Raw genomic sequence first — 22,348 nt, forward strand, 5'->3', positions numbered from 1 at the left:
GTGAGTGCACGACCTTTTCTACTTGATAGTTGCTAGGCTCAACGTGATTATTCCTGGTGTTGGAAGCCTGTTCATGGAAATCTTGCTTCAGCACTATTCTTTGAGAAACTTGTCGGCAAAAGAGTTGCAGCCATGGCTTGGAGGAGCTTGCGCAGGTCGGACCTAGACGTGATATGCGGGGAATGCGGGATTGATTGTGAGAAGCACCTAAAGAAAGCGGATGTCATCGAAGAATTACGGGCAAGCAGCAGAGATGACTAGGAGATCATAAAGTTGTCGAATGATATTCAGAAAAAGAGATAGCACGAGCTCGAATGGCAAAGGAAAGAGGAGCGTGAGCTCCAACGGCATAGAGCGCAAGCACGAAGCGCCCAGACAGAAATGGCTCGGGCAACTGCCTCTGGAGGCGCAGCACTCAATGCTCCAGTAAGCAAGACACCGAATATAATAAATGACCTCCTAAATCCTTTTAAGATGGGGGAGGATATCGGGTTATTTTTGGTGAAATTGAGAGAAGTTGCGAAGGCGAGTTTGTGCGTGAGTTATGGGCACAAATGATCCTGACCGGGCTTCCATGCAAGGCAGTGGACGTACCCGCTCGTTTGCAGCAAGATGAGGTAAACAACTACGATATTTTAACCCCTTAAGGGCTCATTAAACAAATATATTATGCACCAATATGGCCAAATTTTTTAATGATGTGATATGCTTCAGAAACGTGTTCAAAACACAAAAATATTTGCGAAAATTGTTTATAGTCGATAATCATGTTTAATTGGTCATTCTTTACCCCATATAATACCCTATATTTGGGGCATTTCTGGTGTATTCACAAATTAATTTCTGCAACTCCAGAAAGCACGGGTCGGGTTTGAATTGCCTTGCAGAAAACAAACAATTTCTTGATAGTTCACTTGAAGCTAGTTGAGGCTACCATCCGTGTGGTAGCGTTCAAAGCACGGCACTGCGCAGAGAGCCTTCTCGCACCACCTGCACCAGGTCCTGGTTTCCTTGCGGATGTTCTTGCCATTTACATCTCGCTTCATGTAGCAGACTACGCAGCGGCGTGTCGGTTCTTGCTTCTTCTCTGTTGGTGGTATGTGCGATGGAAAGTGGCGCTCACCAAACCGTTTTGCGTTCAGGGGGCGCCCTGGCCGTCCTTTCTTCTTGGTGCCGGTGTTGGGAGAGTACTTCGTGATGATCTCATCAATAAGCCTTAGCCTATACTCCAGATGAGATGCTCGGCCTCCTCCTTTCTGGTACAGAACGAATGAATTGTAGGTCGCCTCATCCAAGAGGTGTTGGAAGATCTTCTTGTAGGAGATCTTTTTTCGTTTCCGTGGCACTGAGTAGCTCGCCAGCATCTGATCTGCTCTGTCAACTCCTCCCATTGTATGGTTATAATCAAGTATAACTTCTGGCTTCAGGGTTTCTTTGCCCATTTTGTCAATGAATCGCGCCATTTCAGCACTATGTACTGTAGATAGAACCGTCACCAGTTTTTTGTCCATCCACTGAACAGCCAAGCACTTGCCCCTTTGAAAGGCAACCATCTCGCCTTTCTTGAGCTTTGCCTTGGCGAAACCAGGCGGAAGGTCTTTGCGAGTGGCTCGCGTCGTGCCATAGATGTCAGTTGATCTCTTCAAAAGAAAGTCAACCAGTTCTGGTGAGGTGTAGAAGTTGTCAGTTGTGACGCAGTAGCCTTTGTCTAGCAGGGGCTCCAGAAGCTTCAAAACAACTTTCGTCGCCATTCCGAAGGTTGCTGCTTCTTCTGACGAGATCTCAATGTTCGTTTCTTTCCCTGTATAAATTACAGAGTTCCATATATACCCACTTGAAGATTCGCACAGCAAAAATGACTTTATGCCAAACCTCGCTCTCTTCAGGGGCATATACTGCTTCCAGCTGAGCCGGCCTTTGAAGAGCAGCAAGCTCTCGTCGACACTGACGTCCCGCTCCGGCACATACAATGTCCGGTATTTTTCAAGAAGTGCCTGATAAACCGGCCAGATTTTCCTCAGATGAGGTTGAGGGTGTCCTTCACAATTTTCGATTGTCGTGTTGTCGACAAAGTGCAACATTCTCATTATTAGTTCGAAGCGGTTTCTGGACATTATCTCGCCAAAGACCGGAGTCTCAACCAGCCGATTCCTAGACCAGTACATCCTTTCATTTGGTTTTTGCACAATGCCTTGCAGCAACAGGAGGCTCAGAGAAACGCGAAGTTCTTCTCGCGTAAGTGCATACCATTTTCGGAAGCGAGAATGTTGTCCCAGCTTGCTAGAATTCAGAAGCTGAGAAGCGTACCGGTTTGTCTCCACGACGATAACATCAAGCAGCTCATCATCAAAGTAAGCTTCAAAGAGCTCAAGTGGATGAGTGGGAGAGCTTACTGTGATCTTCAGTCCCGTGAAACCCCTGAAATCAAACCGTGGAGGTCTGGCTGGGATGTTGTCGAGGTCTATGCGAAACCATTCACGGGAGCTAGCCATTGTATCATCGCTACTGTCTTCTCCTTCAGAGTCACTGTCCGTAAAAACGTCATCACTGTCTTCTTCACTTGAAGAATAAAACACTACGGTGGCATCCTTATCACTCTCGCTTTCATCGTCTGAAGAAGGAAGATTCTCCGCATCAGAACGCCGCACGGATGAGGCCATGTTTGTAAAACGCGCGGGAAACAAGCGCACACATTCCGCCATCTAGTGTGCAAACTATAACCACCGCCAATGACGGAACTTGCGGTGCTTAAACATAGATGGCAGCACAGGTTCCGTAAATCCCCGTTTGACGACCCGGGCTCGTCAAAAGCCTGTAGGAGCATTGCGGAAAACTCATGACGACCACAACTCGTCATAAGCAAAATAGTGGCAACTGCTCTTGACGAGCGCAGGTCGTCATAAGCCCTTAAGGGGTTAAAAAGTGTGAACCTAAAGAGCTATCAGCTGTCTGCTGAAGCTTTTCGACGACATTTTCGAAATTGTAGCAAACGTGGCAGTGAGTCATTTGTCGAGGTTGCATACAGTCTCAGGTGCAATCTCACTGAGTGGCTTAAGGGTGATCTTAAGGGTGAGCTTTAGTCGTGTTGATTTGCACGGAGCAATTTCTGAACGTTTTAAGTGACGAGGAACGCTTATGGGATTAGCCAGGAAACAAGAATTTACTGCGTACATTCTAAGACAAAATTACCAGAAAAAGGAGTAACGGAGCCCAATAGGCGCGCGCGATGAACGGATAGACCGTGGAGGAGCAACCACAGAGAGAAGCGTGCGGCGCGAAACCACTTACTCTCCACTAGAGATGAACCGCCTGGGCATTGGAGGCAGCGCGAAAAGCGTTGCCAAGGTGACCAACCCTCCTTCTCCGCAGAACACATGTCCTTCTCCTCCTCTGCTGGCTCAGTCTTTCTCCGTATTCTGCCGGCGGCGGTTGCGCTGCGTCGCGCTCGGGGTGCTCGACCACGGCTGCCTGGATTCGACGATCTAGGAATTACGACGTGGTGCTTGTGTGGACACCTGGATGAGCGTGGGCTGCTGCTTTAGCGTTTCGGTGCACCCATGAAGTCTGGAGCAAGCCTCGGCAGGCCACCATGCCCCGCTGTATATCTCTGGCTTCAAGATAGTCACGACCAACATACGACAGCAACAGTTCGGAAGGCCAATATGGCGGCCGAGAACAACAGGCCTATCGGATGTATACTTCAGTCCGACTCGGGCAGAAAACGGCGCTGGATTCTAAGGCAAGTAGGTTATCATTCTTTATTCTACCCTACTTGTCGCGTGTGCGATACGGATCGCACTTGCCGGCAACGGGATCGGTCGTGTTGTATATCGCACGCACGAAATGCATCGCAAAGGTCAGCTTCGGCGTCTGCAGTTCGCCTGTGCCTTGCGACTGCCTGGAAATCGGCCGCCATTGCCATCGGCCTCCGGTACGCTCGCTCATCGAGGGCTCGCCTGTCTTCGGCGCCGCGATGAGCTCTGTGCTGACGATATTGGACTGAGACATCGTCGCTGTGTTGGGAGTCGTCGAAAACACGTTGCGGGTTCTCGTAAAGAGTTTAATTGTAGTGTAGCGCGCTGTAAGTGCACCAGCACGGGTAGCGGGGCTTTTGCTAGCGTCGGAACTCACTCAAAATTGGTCACCATTACAGTTGGCTTCCCCGTCAGTCGGTCGCAAGCAGCTCGGCGCAGTCCGTTGGCCGTGGCGACAGACTCGCGTTTGCGCGCTGCACTCGCTAGAGTTTGCGGAAAAGGGCCGCATGACCGTCGATTCCTTCGGCGCTAGCTCCAAACCAGCTCGGCGCTGTTCATGGCGGTGGCCAAGCGTACGCTCGCTTTCCTGTTCGAAGTTCGCTGGCGGCAGACACTCCGCGTGCAGTGCCGTGTTTCGTCTCGTGTTCGCTTGCTCGAGCGAAGCGACGTCGCTCGCTTAGGACTCGCCGACTTGTTAGCGGCACGGTGGTTCGCGGAGTTGTGACTGCGGCCGCCGCTCCTAAACTGTTGTGCTACGGGGATCGAAATGAGTCTGACGATGTGTGACTTCACGGTGAAATTATTAGCATGTCATATCTCACATATGTTTTCATTTCACCTTGCACGTATTTCTCATATGCATTTGTATTCATCCTCTGTCACGTGTGACTTACTATTTTACATACTATATTGTGCAGCCGTGGGCACACACCGTGCTGAAGACTGTGCGCTGGCGTCTGCGATGCCCGTCATCCATCTCTTTCGTCAGAGCAGCTTCAGAACGACTGTGCAAGATGTGAAGGTAAAGTTATTTGTGTGTTATATTTTAAGGCTTGTTTTTATGTTAACGTGCACGTACTTGTCATATGCGTGCATCCTCATCTTCTATGACGTGTGCCTAACTATTTTTACTGTATTATTGAACGTGCAGCCGTGGGAACACAACAGGCAGAAGAAGGCTGCGTGCGCTGGCGTCTGCAATGCCTGTCATCTGTCGCTTCCGTTGGAGGAGCTCCCCAAGGAGTGAACAAGATTTGACAACGAGGCTGGACTTGTGCACTTCACCATGAATTCACTTAAATGAATGGGGAAACTTCATGTGTATGTAGAAAAATAAAAGATTTCCATGTCTCACTTTCGTCTTTCGTTGTTGCCGTGACTGTGAAAGCAGTTACACATAGGTGGCTAACTACTTTTTCGCGCGTTATTTTCTGCGGAATTCGTTGCTCACTGCGCAGAAAAACAGGCAAAAAAGTATTAGGCCTGGCGGAAAATAAACAAAAAACAATGTTTGAACTGGGGACAAAAAGTTCGTCCGATTGAAGTATTTGAGTGGATCAACCGTTTGTCCGGCAAGGTGCAACTGTGAGGACTAAATGTTAGTTTTCTGGGGTGAACTGTGGGACTAACGGTTACTCACCAAGGTGTAACCGTGAGGACTAAATGTTAGTCCCTTGAGGAGACTAACTGCAGTTCACCCGGTGCCGTTAGTCCTTAAAGGGATTAATTGTTGTGGCAGCACCATTAGTACCCAAAAGGACGAACCACACACCACTTTAACACCCTTTTTGCCTTAGAGTGTACCACAGAACTGGCTAAGGTGGGGGGAGAAGAAACAGCGCTACAAACCGGCAAAGAAACAATTCTAAGCAGTCTGAGCGCAACAGTTATGCGTGCCCCAGGAAGGATGAACGAATAAAACAGGCATGGGGATTTGACCATGAATGGGCGCGCTGACTAAGAGAAAGGAGAAAAATCGTGCCACAGCATTTGAGGCAAAAAAACCCATTGTGTGCTATCGATGTGATAAATCGGTGCATTTAGCAGCGCGTTGGCGTGAGAAAACAACTTGTTTTCTCTCTTTTCAACCATACTGATAAGAACACGAGGTTACTCGAACCGTATTTAAGAGCAAAAGGGAAAAAATACCGGGTTTTACGTGATTATGCGGCCACTGGTGTAATACACCCACCATACGTGCCCGCGGATGGGTCTACAGGAGATGACGCGTGGATTATGCAGGTAGCACACGAAGACAGAGTGCGTTTGCCAGTGGACAAAGTCCACATCAAGGGCCCCTTCGGAGAACTAAAAACAGAGGCCACCGTGTCACAAAGTTTGCCAAAGAAGTGGGGTTACCTTTTTTTTCTAACCATTCGGAGGACTTGTTTAAAAAGACTGGCCTGAGCTTTTGAGAACACACTGCCCATGCTCTAACGTGATCTAGGGCAAAAGAGGTCACGAAGGAGCTCAGGAGTTCCCAAAGTAGATAGGCACTGGGCCCCGACGTAACAGTGACAGAAGCGTACCAGGAGAACGTACCGGACAATAGTGAAAACATCTCCAAGAGTTCCAGTGAGGACCGAAAGGAACTTAACCTTCTTTCCGTGCCACGTGGCGTGGACGGGTCCGTGGAATTAATGAAAGTAAGCCCGTAGGTTATCCCTGTTGAACAGGCAGAGGATTAAACGCTTAAAAAGTTGAGTGATGTGGTGGAAGAGGGGTTTTCTATTAGCACCGACGTTTTTCGTTTTTTTTAGCGCCGACGTGCCGGAATTTAGTACCGCCAGTACAAAGACGCGAAGGAAGTGCCCCATGACCAATTACTGGTTCCACAGAAATATTGAGCTAAGTACTGGAGTTATGTCACGGTAGCGGGTGGGCGTGTCATCTTGGCAATAAGAAGACGATGACTCGTCAACTTAGCAAATTTTTTTGTCCCAATTGTTTCAAGCATGTCGAGGTATGTGCATTCTTTTGATGTTTGCCAAAGAATAGGCAAAGCACACGACCAGCATAAATCACCCCTGAAGTTTGTACCAATCATTGGCGAACTTTTCCACCGCCTTGTCCTGGAAGTTGTGGGCCCCTGTTACATTGCAGTGGGTGTTATAGCAACGTGCAGGTTCTTAGTTAATGGGTGTCCGAGCCGTCGCCCCAGACTCCCACGAAAAGACGAGGCCGTTTGTACGCCACACTTTATACACACGAAAAACGAACACACATAACATGGACAGGCTATTTAAAGAATCCTTCACTGTCTCTGTGAACTATCAAAGTCCTAAACTAACCGTCCCTCCTTTTTAACATGGACACAAGACATGAGGTCGGTCTCACCGAGGTTCGTTGCTACGTCTTGAGCTGGCTCGCGTTGTCCGCACGGTCAACCAGGCGACTAGTTGATGGGTAGGCTCCGCCCCCGCAGCCACGTCGCGGCTGGACACATCTGCTGGAGCTCGTGCCCGTAGCCCGACAGCTCCGCGTTGCTCGCACGGTAGACCAGGTGGACCAGTTGGCGCGGTAGACCAGGCACTACCACCGGCCGCGTCCCGGCCGGACACCTCTGCTGGAACTCGTGCCCGTAGCCCGACAGCTCCGCGTGTCCTCAAGCACAGGATGCCTTGAAGCCGCAGCACGTCAGCGACGCACGGCCGTGGCAGGTAGAACGTGGCAGGTAGGCCGGGCTCGACTGTTACTAGGCTCGGGTCCGGAACCCAACGGCCGAGTCGAGAGCCCCGTCTTCCTCGTTCCTTCTCGTACCTTCGCCGCCACGCTACTCAGCTCTCGTGCTCCCTTCGTCGTTGTCTGCTTCAAGCGCGCACTTTGTATGGCGCGCACTTTGAATGGCGCGCACTTTGAAGCTTCGCGCACGACACATATCACAAAAGCCCCCCCTTAAATGAGTTTTTTTTTTTTTTAAAAAAAAAAACTGCTGACACGTGCGCGGTCTGTAAACCCCTTCACTGTATATGTCCTCTGTATAGTTCACATGTCGAGGTCCAATATTTACTAAACACACAAGAACACCGTTAAATACACTGACATACTTTGAGTGTCCAACACCCAATATCACAGTGCATGAAGTCCGAACTCTTGGCTCACAATCTACTCATGAAGTCCGCACCGGTATTCTCCGACCCTTTTATATGCTGAATGCTAAATGAGTATTCTTGCAATGCCAGGCTCCACCTCAGGACCCTACTGTTCAAGTGTTTGGCTCGGGCTAAGTACTGTAGAGGTTGGTGATCTGTTTGTACAACAAACTGGTTCCCATACAAAAAAATGTGAAACCTCTGTACCGCCCATACCAATGCCAAACACTCCCTCTCTATGGTAGAGTAATTCTTTTCCCGGGGCAGCAACTGGCGGCTTGCATAAGATACAGGGTGTAACAATCCGTCATGTTCCTGCATTAATATCGCTCCGATGCAGGTGTCAGATGCGTCCGACCGAAGTACAAACCTTCGCTCCGGATCAGGAGCCTTTACAATTGGTCCAGAAGCAAGGGCTTGCTTAAGTGTTTCGAATGCTGCCTCTCTTTCAGGATTCCAACAAATCTTATTTCTCTCCTTTTTCCTAGTTAGTTCGGTGAGAGGCTGAGCTTTCTCCGCATAATGGGGAATCATATCGCGGTAATATCCCGCCAATCCAAGAAACGATCGAAGCTGCTTCTTTGTTTGAGGTTTTTGTGCATTGGCAATCTTCTCGACAGTACTATCCACTGCTCGGATGGTCCCTCCTCCTAAACGATGGCCTAAAAATACGACGGAAGTCATAGCGATTTCGCATTTCTGGGGTTTGATAGTCAATCCTGCTTCTCTCACTCTGTGCAGGAATTGCTGCAATGTGTCTAAATGCTCTTTCCATGTCATAGTAGCGATGAGAACATCGTCGATATAATGCGCTACGTTCGGGAGGCCTTGGAGAAGTGTTCTCATCAAACGCGTGAACACTGCAGACGCAGTTTTGATTCCAAATGGCATGTAGATAAAGTGGTAATGTCCGGTCTGAGTTGAAAATGCGGTTACCGATCTCGACTCCAGTTCCAGTGGAACTTGCCAGTATCCTTTGGTAAGATCGAATTTCGAGAAAAACCTCTTGGTCCCAACCTCTGCGAACATCATATCCGTCCGTGGTATGGGTTCCGCATCTGATATCAACACCTCGTTGATGCGACGAAAGTCTATGCATGTCCGATAAGTTTGATCTGGCTTCTTAATTAGCACCAAGGGGGAATTGTATGGCGAATTGGATCGCTCAATCACCCCGAGCTTGAGCATATCTCGAACTTCCTTTTCAACCACTTCTTTCATCGCCAGTGGTAGTGGGTACTGCGGAGTGCAAATCGGATCCGGTGTTGTCAGTCGAAGCGGGCATTCCAGCAAATTGGTCTTTCCTGGCATTTCGGAAAACACATCTTGGTATTTGGTCAGAATCCGCTGGAGCTCAGCAGCTTCCTCTTCAGCCAGCCCTTCACCTATATTAATTGTCTCCACCCCAGTCCCTTGGTCAATAGTGTAAACTGGTATAGGTGAATCTGCCTCCTCTTCTTCCATCACTACGAATGACGCTGTTTGTGTAAACCTCTCCGGTTCGCGATCCTCGTAACGCTTTAACATGTTGATGTGGAACAACTTGGTGTCACGTCCCAAGTCCAACCAGTAGTCATGACTGCCCTTTTTCCCTGTGACCTTAAAAGGTCCTTTCCATTGCATGAGTAATTTATTTTCCGTAGTAGGGAGTAGAATAAGGGCCCGGTCGCCTACTTCAAGCTGACGTTTCGTGCTTCGCTGATCATAGTATTGCTTCTGTGATTTTCTTGCTCGTGTCAAGTTCTCATGAGCCAACTGCAGTGTTTTTTCAAGACGATCTCGCAGATCCAATACATATCCGTAAGTTGTCTTCGCCTCGTCGCCGATGTGTTCTCCAATCCATAATTCTTTTAACAAACTAAGTGGTCCTCTGACGTCACGCCCGTAAATAAGTTCGAAGGGAGAAAATCCCGTGCTGGTCTGAGGCACTTCACGATAGGCAAAAAGGAGTGGGGCAAGCAACCGATCCCAGGATCTTGGTTCCTCCTGGCAGAGCTTCCGCAACATCTGTTTTAACGTACCGTTAAATCGTTCCACCAACCCGTTACACATAGGATGGTAAGGTGTAGAACTGAGGTGCTTAATGGCCAGTAACTCGTTGACTTCTTTCATCAGTTCGGAAGTAAAGCAAGATGCTTGATCACATAGAATTTCACGCGGGAATCCTACGCGTGAGAACATCTCCACCAGGCCCTCTGTTACTGTCGCCGAATCGATTGCTGGCAGGGCCACCGCGTCCGGGTAGCGCGTGGCGAAGTCCACCATGGTCAATATGTAGCGGTTTCCGTTTCTCGACACAGGTTTTAAAGGACCGATAATATCGATTGCCACTCGCTCGAAGGGGGTGTCGATCAACGGCATTACGCCCAGAGGCGCCTTGCCCACTTTACCTTTTGGATATGCTCTTTGGCAAATGTCACAGGATCGCACGTATCTCTTTACTTCTTCCTGAACTCCTGGCCAATAGAATGATCCTAGTACTCGGTCAATTGTCCTCTTGATGCCTTGATGGCCCGCCATCAGACTTTCATGAGCTAGCTGCAGTACTTGGCTCCGCAGTTTGCGAGGAACAACTACCTGCTGTACTATCTTGCCGGAGGATAACCGATAATGGCGATATAAAACTCCCTTTTGCATAACAAACGAATATTCTGTCGATCCTCTCCCAAAAAACACCTGCCCAACTTTGTTCCTACAGAGATCTAGGCTCTTGTCCTCCGCCTGCTCAATCTTGAAGATTCGTTGGTTGATATTCGAAGCGGTTGCTTTCACCGAATCCAACGAAGTACTTGAATTCTTGACTACGCTGATCATTGGTCTCTCGTAGCGATCTGCTTTCATCACCCCTAATCTCTCCTTGACGCTTTTAGACTTCGTCTTCCTTTCCGACAGTCCCTCGCTCCACCTGCTATCTGGATCATTGGGATCACGGGATCCTGGCACGTTTCCCACGATGACGTCATACAATGGGGAAGTCATGCATTTAACGATCACCGTGCCAGAAAAATAGGGCGAAAATATCTCCACTTTTGCTTCGGGAACTTTTATTCTGCTCCCATCGGCTAAAAATACTGTCGTCATAGCTCCTGTCAGCACTTCGTCGGGCACGAGGGAACGTCGCACAACCGTCGTGTTACTTCCTGTATCCCGAAGAACAGAGACAGGCTTACCAAATAGGAGACCCTGGAGAACTGGCATCTGATATTTCGTTGCCATTTGTTGCGTGTTTACTGCCCCCGACACATTATTCTCGGGCCCGCCGCCGGATGCGTTATCATTGTCTTTAGAGTTCTCTTCGGACAATATACATGAAGCCTTTTTATACGTGGCGGGTTTCTTGGTGCAAACTTGGGTATCGTGTCCTGCCCTACGACAATGCCCACAGTAAGGTTGCTTCGTCCGAGCGCGACAATCTGAGGCTTTATGGCCGATTTTGTTGCAAACAAAACATTGCACTGAAGTTTTTGAGGTCGTGCTCCCACTTTTCACAGCCATGCCGTTTTCAGCCTTTTCTCGGAAAACAAGCAGGTTAGACTGTCGCTGTGCCTCTAAAAACTGATCTGCCGCTTCAGCCATTTCTTCAAGTTTACGGCAATTCTTTTCACGCAAAAAGAGCGCCACTCGATCATGACACTTACTGATGAACTGTTCAGCTACAATCAGGTCACGAACTGACGCGTATTCTTTGTCTACTTTCGACATTTCCACCCATCGGTCGAAAAAACTCATTAATCGTGCAGCGTACTGCCGGCCGGTTTCTCCCTCTTGAGGCTTACTGTGCCGGAACTTCTCACGGTACCCTTCCGCTGTGAAGCGAAATCGCTGAAATAGAGCCAGTTTCACTTTCTCGTAATCAAGTGCATCTTCAGGGGATAGGCGACCAAACACTTTTAGCGCTTCTCCGCTTAGGCACAAACTCAGAGCCGTGGCCCACTTGTCTCTAGGCCACTCTTGCCCTGTCGCCACATTCTCGAACCTTTTTAAGTACGCATCTAGGTCATCCCGGTTTTCATCAAATCCTGGTATAAAATTATGAGGATTGACGTTGGAAGACACCCTTGATGATCGACCTATGTCTGCCCCGACAGGCTCTCTGGCGGTTTCAGTCTGAGTCAGTTGAAGGCGCAATTGGATCGTCCTTTGGGCCTGCTCCTCGACTTGTAATTGCAACTGCATTTGTTCCTTCTTCGCCTCTCTTTCTGCCGCCCTTTCCTCACGAGCTCGAGCTTCTCGCTCATCAATCCAAGTTTTCAATTCCGCACCTTCCAAACCCATGCGCATGGCCAACGCCATTAAATCTGTCGAGCTCATCTTTTCCTCACTAATCGTCAGCCTGACTCAAGCGATACAAATGGCCTCGTCCTGTCACAGCGGACGCCAGTGTTACATTGCAGTGGGTGTTATAGCAACGTGCAGGTTCTTAGTTAATGGGTGTCCGAGCCGTCGCCCCAGACTCCCACGAAAAGACGAGGCCGTTTGTACGCCACACTTTATACACACGAAAAACGAACACACATAACATGGACAGGCTATTTAAAGAATCCTTCACTGTCTCTGTGAACTATCAAAGTCCTAAACTAACCGTCCCTCCTTTTTAACATGGACACAAGACATGAGGTCGGTCTCACCGAGGTTCGTTGCTACGTCTTGAGCTGGCTCGCGTTGTCCGCACGGTCAACCAGGCGACTAGTTGATGGGTAGGCTCCGCCCCCGCAGCCACGTCGCGGCTGGACACATCTGCTGGAGCTCGTGCCCGTAGCCCGACAGCTCCGCGTTGCTCGCACGGTAGACCAGGTGGACCAGTTGGCGCGGTAGACCAGGCACTACCACCGGCCGCGTCCCGGCCGGACACCTCTGCTGGAACTCGTGCCCGTAGCCCGACAGCTCCGCGTGTCCTCAAGCACAGGATGCCTTGAAGCCGCAGCACGTCAGCGACGCACGGCCGTGGCAGGTAGAACGTGGCAGGTAGGCCGGGCTCGACTGTTACTAGGCTCGGGTCCGGAACCCAACGGCCGAGTCGAGAGCCCCGTCTTCCTCGTTCCTTCTCGTACCTTCGCCGCCACGCTACTCAGCTCTCGTGCTCCCTTCGTCGTTGTCTGCTTCAAGCGCGCACTTTGTATGGCGCGCACTTTGAATGGCGCGCACTTTGAAGCTTCGCGCACGACACATATCACAGCCCCCTACCTGTGACAAAGTCAGGGTACCGCTATATCTCAAGTCCTGCCACCAAATTCCCGGAGGTAGTTCTCTTGAAGGAGCAGTCATCTCTATAGACAGAGTGGATTCTCTGCTTTCAGCGTTTTAGTGAGTGGGCTTTCCGTCCGAGTTGCAGAGCGACCAGGGCAGTGTTTTTACTTGCGTACTAAGTACCATATTCTTGGAAAGGTGGGGTATTAGGATAATACACAGCTGAGTCAGACATCCCCAGGGTAACTCGGAAGAAGTATGGTACTCAGCTCTCTCTTGCAGGCATTAGGCTATAAGAATCGTAAAGATTGGGAAGCATGCTTGCCAGCCACCGTGTCTGCTCTGAGGTCGGTACCTCACGAGGCCACCGGCTTTAGTTCCGCTAAGCTGGTGATCGCTAAGGACCCCGCTTCGTATGCTGCAAGGAAGAGGTGAGGATCGAGTGTGTTGGGCTTACTCGGGTGACTTCAAGCCTGCAGAGACCTCACGAACATGAGTAAGGCGCCGCTTAAGGCGAAACGTTTGCACGATAAAAGCGCGCGTCCACGTTTGTTTTCAGAGGGAGACCAGGTGATGCCATCGTGTAAAGCTCGTGGTTCAGTGGGAAGGCCCTGTGAAGGTTATGCAGAAGTTGTTGGACCCCAGTTATGTGGTCAAACTACCAGGAAGGCGGAAAGAGGTAAGGATTACCATTCAAACTTGATGAAACCTTAGCACCAACTGTAGTTCAACTCAAGCTTAACTTTCCGGAAGATTTAGATGATGATGATGAACGAACTTTATTTAATTAGCAGAAAGGTCTTCCTCTCCTATCAGGTGCGAGAGGAGAAGGGAGGACCAAACCTAGACGACGACCGCGATCCCATGGACCCTGGCGGCGTCTTCGGCCTGCCGTATTAAGCGGGCTTGTAATTGAGAGTCAGAGCTGAGGAGCGTGGCATCCCATCCTCTCCCGTCTAGAAATTCGCCTCTCATGGGGGCCTGTGGGCATGCCCATAAAATGTGGCTTAAGTCCGCCCTGTTGTGGCAAAGTTTACACTTGTCCGAACGAAGTTCCGGCACGCAGCGGTTCATTGTTACCGGACTAGGAAACGTGTGGGTCTGGAGTAGGCGCCACGCCACCGCCTGTCCTTTGTTCAATGACGAGTGTGCGGGAGGATAAATTTTCCTGCTTAGCCTGTAATACTGCGTAATATCCATGTAAGTGGTCATCCGCTCAAATCTCTCATCGTCCTCCCCGTTCGACCAGGGCAATCCAGAGGCTCGGTCTGTAAGTCCTCGAGCTGTCTGGCGTGCAGCCTCATTGCCGGGTAAGGAGGAGTGAGCGGGTGCCCAGACTATATCTATTGTTCGTTGGTCTTTGCATCCAGCCAATATTCTTAAAGCTATTTGGGATATTCGCCCTCGTGCAAAGTTTCTCACAGCCGTCTGCGAGTCGCTAACAATTAGTGAAGTCGAGGTGGATGCTATGGCCATTACAATAGCTGCTTCCTCCGCCTCTTCTGCAAAGCTCGTTCTCACCGAGCCGCTGACCTTATGATTCCCTTTGTAGTCTACTACTGCTATAGTCATGTTGTCATTTCCTTTGTATTTGGCCGCGTCTACGTATGTTGTTTCCGGTAAATTTTTTACGTTGTTATGTATATTTTTCGCTCTTTCAGCTCTCCTTACTTTGTGATATTCGGGATGCATGTTTTTTAGAATCGGTAAGATTACAAAACATTTCCTGATTTCATACTGGATATCCTTTTTGGCGCCAAATTGATTTGCGTAGTTTATACCCACTTCTTCTAGTATGGCTCTACCTGTTTTACTCTGTGTTAGTCTTTCATATTGCGCGATTTTTTGAGCTTCTATAAGCTCTTCTGATGTGTTGTGAAGCCCTAATTGAAGTAATTTATCATTAGATGTAGTTATTGGAAGTCCTATCGCCTGTTTGAAAACTCGTCTAATGATTCTGTCAATCTTTGATCTCTCGGCCACTTGCAGTCTGAGGTACGGAATCACATATACGTACAATACGACTGATGACAAAACCTTGTACCAGTCTTATCATATTATTTTCCCTCATACCATAGTGCCGGTTTGCAATTCGTTTAAGTAGACGCATAATTTGCTGCGCACTGGTTTCAAGTAATATGATCGCCTCTCCGTTATGCCCGTTCGAGCTGATTCGGAGTCCCAGAATTCTTATGCTTTCGACAGCAGGTATTTGTGTTTTTCCAACAAAGACTTTAATGTTAGGTTTTTCCTGGATACTTTTCCGACCCCTACATGTCGGGTAATAGAAGAGAAGTTCCGATTTTTCCGGTGAACATTGTAATCCTGTATGGGTGGCATATTCTTCTACAACATTCACTGCGGTTTGTAAAGTTTCCTCTATGTATCCGTCACTACCCTCAGCTAACCATAAGGTAATGTCATCTGCATAGAGGCTATGGTGGAGTCCTGGAATTTCGTTCAGTCTGGTAGGGAGACCTATCATGGCCACGTTAAAGAGAAAGGGGGATAGGACTGAGCCTTGCGGCGTACCTCTGCAGCCCAGACTAAACTCTTGGGATTCTGCTTCGCCTAGTATTATTCTCGCAGTCCGGTCAGTTAAAAAGTCTTTTATATAATTGTATACTCTTTTTCCTACCCCTAACGCTTGAAGATTGGCAAGTATAGCTTTATGTGATGTATTATCGAATGCCTTTTTAAGGTCTAGGTCAACTATGACCTTTGTGTCGTGTGTATTGAGACCCGAATCAATTATTTGGCGTTTAATCTTAAGCATAATGTCCTGTGTAGACAGTTTCGCTCTGAAGCCTACCATCGTATGGGGAAAGAGCTCATTGTCTTTCATATAATTTGACAGGCGAGTTAGGATGACATGCTCTAATAACTTTCCTATGCAAGATGTCAAGGAAATAGGCCTAAGATTATCAAGATCTAGTTTCTTGCCTGACTTGGGAATCATTATGATTGTTGCCGTTTTCCATTGCTTGGGTATCTTACCCTTTTCCCAACACTTGTTCATATATTCGGTGAGGGCTGCGATAGATTTGTCGTCTAAATTTTTGAGCGTTTTATTCGTGATCCCATCGGGGCCCGGGGCGGATGTTGTGCGCAGTTTCATTAGTTCCGATCGTACCTCGGCCTCTAATATGGGTCGGTATAGGGAATCATTTTCCTTACCTCTGTACGAGCTTAATTGCTCTTTGGTTGTATCCCCAATGTATCTCTGTCTGATTTCTTCAATCAGTTCTTTCTCTGTGCCTTTGTATTTGCGGACAAGTCTAATAAAGTTTTGTTGTGCTGTCTTGCTCGCTTCCGAGTCTATCAGACATCTTAACAGGTTCCATGTTTTAGAGAGACTTATTTGTTTTTCCATCGCATCAATTTGTCCTCCCATTGTTGTCTGCATGGTTGCTCAGCGTACTTCTCAATATCTTTACTGAGAGTGGCTATCCTTTTTCTAAGGCGTTTGTTGTGTTTTTGTGTTTTCCACCGTTTTTCTAGGCTCTTTTTTGCCTCCCACATATGTAGGAGCTTACTGGCTGTGCTTTCTAGTCCTTCTGTTTTTGGTATGGTCTTAGTTGCCATTTGAATATTTTGCTGAAGGTTCCCTAGCCATTTACCTAAGTTTTCGATGGCATCGCATGCTTCGTTCTCTCTGATTTTTCTAAAACTATCCCATTCAACCATTCCTAATTATTTGCCTCCTCTTTTACGTGGACCTGCTTTAAACGTGGTCTCAATTATATAGTGGTCACTGCCCATATTTTCTTGTGTGTTAAGACAATAAGGTTCGATGATATTCTTAGTAAACGTGAGGTCAGGAGACGTGGGGTCGGTTATTAACGTAACGCCCTCCTGTTGGGCGTCGATCCAGAGATTTCTACCTTTGATGTTTTCTTTGTCACAACCCCATGCCGCATGCAACGCGTTGAAATCTCCTACTATAACCAGTGCTTGCTTTTTAGTAATGCTGATCGTTTTTCTAAAAAGTGACCTAAATTTGGTTTTTTGTCTAGGGCTGCTATAGACATTTAATATGAATAGACTTTCACCACTCTTTTGCGATGGAACTAACTCAACAAGAACATGATCGACATCGTAGATTTCTGTATCATGTTCTATCACCGTGAGATTTCTTCGCACGAGGGTTGTTACGGACGTTTTTTTATCAGGGGTACCATAGGATTTGTAATTCGACAATTTAGCCATTCCTCCAGTTTCCTGTAAGGCAATGACGTCTGGTGCCTCCTTTCCGTTTAGGAACTGTTGTAAGTTACCCCGTTTCCGGCGATACCCACGACAGTTCCACTGCCAAATTTTATACTGATTACGTCGTTTCATGTCTAGGAACGGTCCCTTCCCCTGCGATTTAGATTACTTCGGTCGTAGTTGGCCGGTTGTAGGGTTTAGTAGTAGTTTTAACCGGGCCTGCTCCTATAGACCTCAAAACTGTATGCGTGTTCTCCACCAGCGTTAGTCGATTTTCTATGCTATCTATTATTTGTTTTATTTCTACGAGCTGCAGCTGCAATCTTGCGAATTGTTGTTGCATTACCTTAGTAAGTTCTCCGAGCATATTCTCGGCTTTCTTTTCCAGGGGTTTTGAGAGGTCTTCATTCTCTACAGGAGATATTTCCTCTGCTCTTCGTTTCGCTGCATGCACTCCTGACTCCTGTGCAGGCGCTGGAGTTAGAATTCGACTACACGATGCTATGAAGCTAGTTGACTCGCGCAGCTGATTTTGCCTGAGTTTAAAGTTCTCTTCCTTTAGTTGTTTTATTTCGTCTCTCTGTTTCGCATTTTCACGGATGAGTTGCTCTAGTATTTTCTTAATATGGTTTAGCTCTTGACCTAGGGTGGGGCCTTCTGCCACAACCTCAGGCAAACTCCCAGACCGGAGAGACTCCCCTGATACCTCGCCCACCCAGCTCACCATTTGTCGACTGCCCCGACCGCCGCCAGGACCCTCGTGGGACTGTCTTTGAGGTGATGTCGTTGCCCTTGTCTTGGATTTGGCCCGTGACCTGGATCTGTGTTGACGAGTGGACCTTGATCTGAATGTGTATCTGGGTTCGTGTTGAGTCCCTTCTCTTTCCCCTTCGGCGAGTTGCGGGAAGGAGCTGGAACGATCTCTGTGTCGTCTCCCTCTGTCCTGGGTGGCGTTGCAATTCTCCTCCGTCGGATTTTCTGGTGAATACCCTTCCCTCCATGCCTGTGTTGCTCCAGTGTTCGACAAAATCTTCATTTCTCTTTGTTCATCGCCTTGTTGTTGTTCCTTTTCCCACCATCTTTTCTTCTAAAGGTACGGGATCCTATACCGTTCTTTGCATTTTTTGTCCCCTGTAAGATGGCCTTTCCCGCAAAGGCTGCACCTAGGGACGCACTGGTGGTTTTCAGTTGGATTGAGCACCCCACAACCACGGCATTTCTTGCTGTCAGGCTGTGGGCAGACATCCACCCGATGTCCAATTTGTCCACAAGTTGTCCATGTTTCATATTGCTTCTTGTATAGGAAGCACCTATATTCGACACCACGGTAGTATACGAAATACGGCACAAACAACCCTTCGAAAACAATGACCACTGAGTCCGTAAGTCCCATACGTAGTGCATGTAGAATCGTCGGGTTCCTCTGATTGACCAAGCTTTTTTCTATGGCTTCTTGATTATCATACTTCGGTATTCCGTGGATAACCCCTTTGGATGCGTTTTCTGGTGCTGTTACATAAGCGGCTGTAGCATAGCTCTAGTCATTGATCATAATTTCCTTGATGTTGCTGTATTCCTTCGCATTAGCCAGACTAGGTGTGCTCATGATCATGGTATTCTGTCGCATGTTGATTCTGAGAGTATCTTCCCCAGCAATGTCAGGCTGTACTTTTGCCGCTCGTAGAACACAGTCTCTTATGAGCGCTAGACTCTGTCGCGTCAAGTCCAGACCTCCTCCTGGGCGCATTACAACCTTGTAATCGTCTTCTGGTAGTTGCGGGTCTTTTGGCACTGGCCGGCGATGCAAAAAATCCTTCAGTCTCCGAGACGGCTCCATGGACGCATCTCCCGCGTTCGTGGCTGGTTTCGCGTTTCTCTTGTCTTTTGCCTTCTTGCGTCGTTCATGGGCCACAACCCATCCTTGAGTGTCGTTGTACTCTTCGGGAGACAGCGTCTCCCCCTCAATTTCCACAACATCCATTTCGCAGGCTTCGAACAAGTCGGGGGCCTGGCTTGTCGCCTAGTTGCCAGCGCGTCGATGGCACTGCGTCGGCATTGTGATGGCGTAGCTAGGGCGACGCCGTTGTGGGAACTTAAAAGAAGTGTCATGGCTAAAAAAAAAGTAGGCCCACCTGGTACACTCTGGCATCGGACGAATCGGGTGATCGTCTGGCGACAGCTGTGATGGTCTTGAATCCCGTGGTTGTCCTTATTCAGCCGCGAAAGTGAAAAACTGGCAGAGCCAATTCGAGAGGTGTCCGAGTGGCTCAGCCCCCTAGCGGCAGACCGGAAGATTTAAAGACAGAATTTGTTCTCGAGGAGGCTTCTAATTCACAGTCACTTGACAGCTTGCTTGACATGGTAACCAGTAGCTCAAAGTTCAATGCAGAACAGAACAAATTGGCAGATCCCACGTACAGTGGGCATCGTTAATATGTGAAGCACGAATGATAAAGGTTGATATGCCACTTTAAAATCACCACAACGTTACGAGGTGGAGGTAAATTATGCCGTACATGACTTCCGTGGGATGATTATGATGTTTGAATGTGTTGTTTACCTTCGTCATCTATTCACATAACGTGATGCCAAATTTAGTATATGTGGAGCTAGCGAAGCGGCAGCGAGCATGCTATGAGCATGGTATGTTGTCATGTTCTTTCATGACACGCGTCTCATGATTATCATGTTTGCACCAGTCATACACCTTCGTCATCCATTGACGTCACGTAACACCGAATTTCGTATACGTGGAGCTAGCGAAATGGATTCGAGTGCATTATGAAGGGCTCAATATACCCCAACGTAACGTTGACAGCGATGCTACGTTAGCAAAACGCGAGCACTCTTAGTCTGACGCCAAACGCGACCGGCGCGACCAGCGTCCGTCGGCGTGGCCCGATGGCAACTGGGGGGGGGGGGGGGGGGCGCTGCGAGCGCTCGATGGTGACGGACGCACTCCACATCGCCTCCGTAGGTTTTCTGCTATTTCTGCGGACATCCACGTTGGTACCCCTGAAACTTGGGTTTATCGTCACCGCCAAGTTCTCCGCTTCGCCTAGACAACACCTTCGTCCAGGTGGGTCCAGTTCTGACAACTTAAGGGACGTCCTTCACTCCCGGCTACAACGCCGCCTCGCTATAGGGGCTCTCAGCCCGGCGATGGCGGCCGCTAACGTGGTTACGGGCTATGATCCTACCTCAGGCCAAGTACTGTCCATGGAGATTTCATCCTCCGTAAACACTATGCCATCAGAAGACGAATGCCTCGACGACATGGTGAGACTGTGGCAACGCAAGCAAGCGAAATCGAAGTCTGCGTCTCAACAACAACGAGACGCCACAGCGGGCCGCCATTCCCCAGCCTTGCAAGAAACGCCGGCGCGCCATCCCTCCGGTGGTATGCCTACCTCTGCTCCGTTTTCGCAGCCAGCGAAGCAACGCAAGTGGCGTCCGCGTCAGACTACTCGCCTCTCTCGCGACGACTACGTCGTAGTAGTGAAACCTTGCATTCCCTGCGAGCTACGCACATTCGTCCCGGCCGATGGCGCGGGCGACGCCATCCGCAGCTACCTCGGCGACCGGACTACCACGCAAATTCAAGTGTGGCCGATCTGGGAACAAAACATCTTGGTCTGTAGCACCACCATTTTGCCTATGGCACAGCGACTCCTCGGGGACTTCCAGCTGCAAGTGGGGGATCAGCAGCTGCCCGTTCGGGGCCACGCCAAGGCACCAGAGGATACATGCAAGGGCGTCATCAACATAAACCCTGCTGAAAGCCCGGAGAAGATAAAGTCAGAACTGCATTGGCCTCGAGGTACTATCCTCGCGGTCCGCAAACTCGGAGATTCCGCGGCGGCGGTGGTGACTTTCGAGGGCACGAAGTTACCCCGCTTCCTCTTCTGCCACTGCGTGACGACGTATATCCGCGCCTACAAGAAAACGGTCCCTGTTTGCACCAAGTGCGGTACCATCGGTCATCGACCACCTCAGTGTCCTCACCCCGCTCCTACCCAGTGTGCCAAATGTGGAACCCCCGCACCTGCAGGTCTCAATGCCCACGACTGCCACCCCGAGTGCCTCCTCTGCCACGGCACCCATGAGACTGGGACCAGTGGCTGCACGGCAAAATATCGGAAACGCAAGCAGCCCTCAACATCTCCTCGAGGGACCACCTCATGTTCGTCACAACCAGACAGCGGCACCAACCTGCATCATTCGGCTCCACCACTCCACGCCGACACCCAGGCATTCCCACCGCTCGAAGAACCAGCGGCGGTACCTCAGGTGAGCAGTTGGGCAGGGAATGCTGCTTCTAAGTCTCTCTCACTCCCTTCTGTCGATCCTCCTTCTCCCGAGCTTGTGGCCCTTCGCCAGCAAGTTGCGGCACTTCAAAAGCAAAATTCTCTTTTAACTAAACAATTCGAACTCTTAAATAGGCGACTTCAACCCCAACAACAGTGTACTGCAAGGCCATCCTGTATTGCCTCCTCTGTCCAGGCGGCTACGCCAGCTACGTCCAAGCTTAGTCCTCGCGCTAAGTCCCCTCCCATTAAACCGCCGGTTCAAGCAGCCATGTGTACCCAGCACTCGGAACCGGTGCCGCATCTACTCCAGAAGCTCTTGAGGCTCCTGGGGCGCCTCAGGTTCTTTTGCCCACTAACCAAACTCTTCCTAGCGAGGAGCACCTTACGCGCGTCTTCCGCATAGAGGAACGCCTTACGCGCGTCAAAGCTTCGATTAATCACCTCCTCACCAGCTTCTCTGTCCAACGCATAGTAGTGTAGGTTATCCAGGCTATTCAAGCCTGGGCAATCACCCAGTTTCAACCCAAGGCATCGCGTTCCCACTCCTGCTCGGTGAGCAGTGAGGGTACAGCTCCACGGCGTCGTCGTAAGGTGGCTACCACCACCCCGCCGTCGGACAATCCGGCCTCCGTGCCCCTCCCTGCTCTGAGGATTCTGAGCGGGACATGAAGGACCAAATATAAAACTTAAGACAGTCACGATGGCTACCAATCGTACGTCCCATTCAAACATTGCTTCTAAATTCGAGATCATACAGTGGAACCCTGGAGGCTTCGGGAACAGGCGAAAGCGTTCA

At 49.3% G+C, this 22,348-nt stretch overlaps 1 protein-coding gene across 1 annotated transcript; it reads right to left on the reverse strand.

Moving 5' to 3' along the window:
* Nucleotides 1-678: 678 nt before the first annotated feature.
* Nucleotides 679-2,305, reverse strand: LOC119171710 (piggyBac transposable element-derived protein 4). Its single transcript, XM_037422527.2, has one exon. It carries the CDS (start codon nucleotides 2,163-2,165, stop codon nucleotides 921-923), a length of 1,245 nt encoding a protein of 414 aa, XP_037278424.2. The 5' UTR covers nucleotides 2,166-2,305; the 3' UTR covers nucleotides 679-920.
* Between the last annotated feature and the right edge of the window lie 20,043 nt (nucleotides 2,306-22,348).

Source organism: Rhipicephalus microplus, chromosome 3 (assembly GCF_043290135.1).
Source record: "Rhipicephalus microplus isolate Deutch F79 chromosome 3, USDA_Rmic, whole genome shotgun sequence".
In the NCBI taxonomy this organism is placed as follows: domain Eukaryota; kingdom Metazoa; phylum Arthropoda; class Arachnida; order Ixodida; family Ixodidae; genus Rhipicephalus; species Rhipicephalus microplus.

What these genes read in the sequence shown, in the direction of transcription:
- LOC119171710 (XM_037422527.2), bottom strand. Translation starts at nt 2,165, where the DNA reads ATGTACTGGTCTAGGAATCGGCTGGTTGAGACTCCGGTCTTTGGCGAG.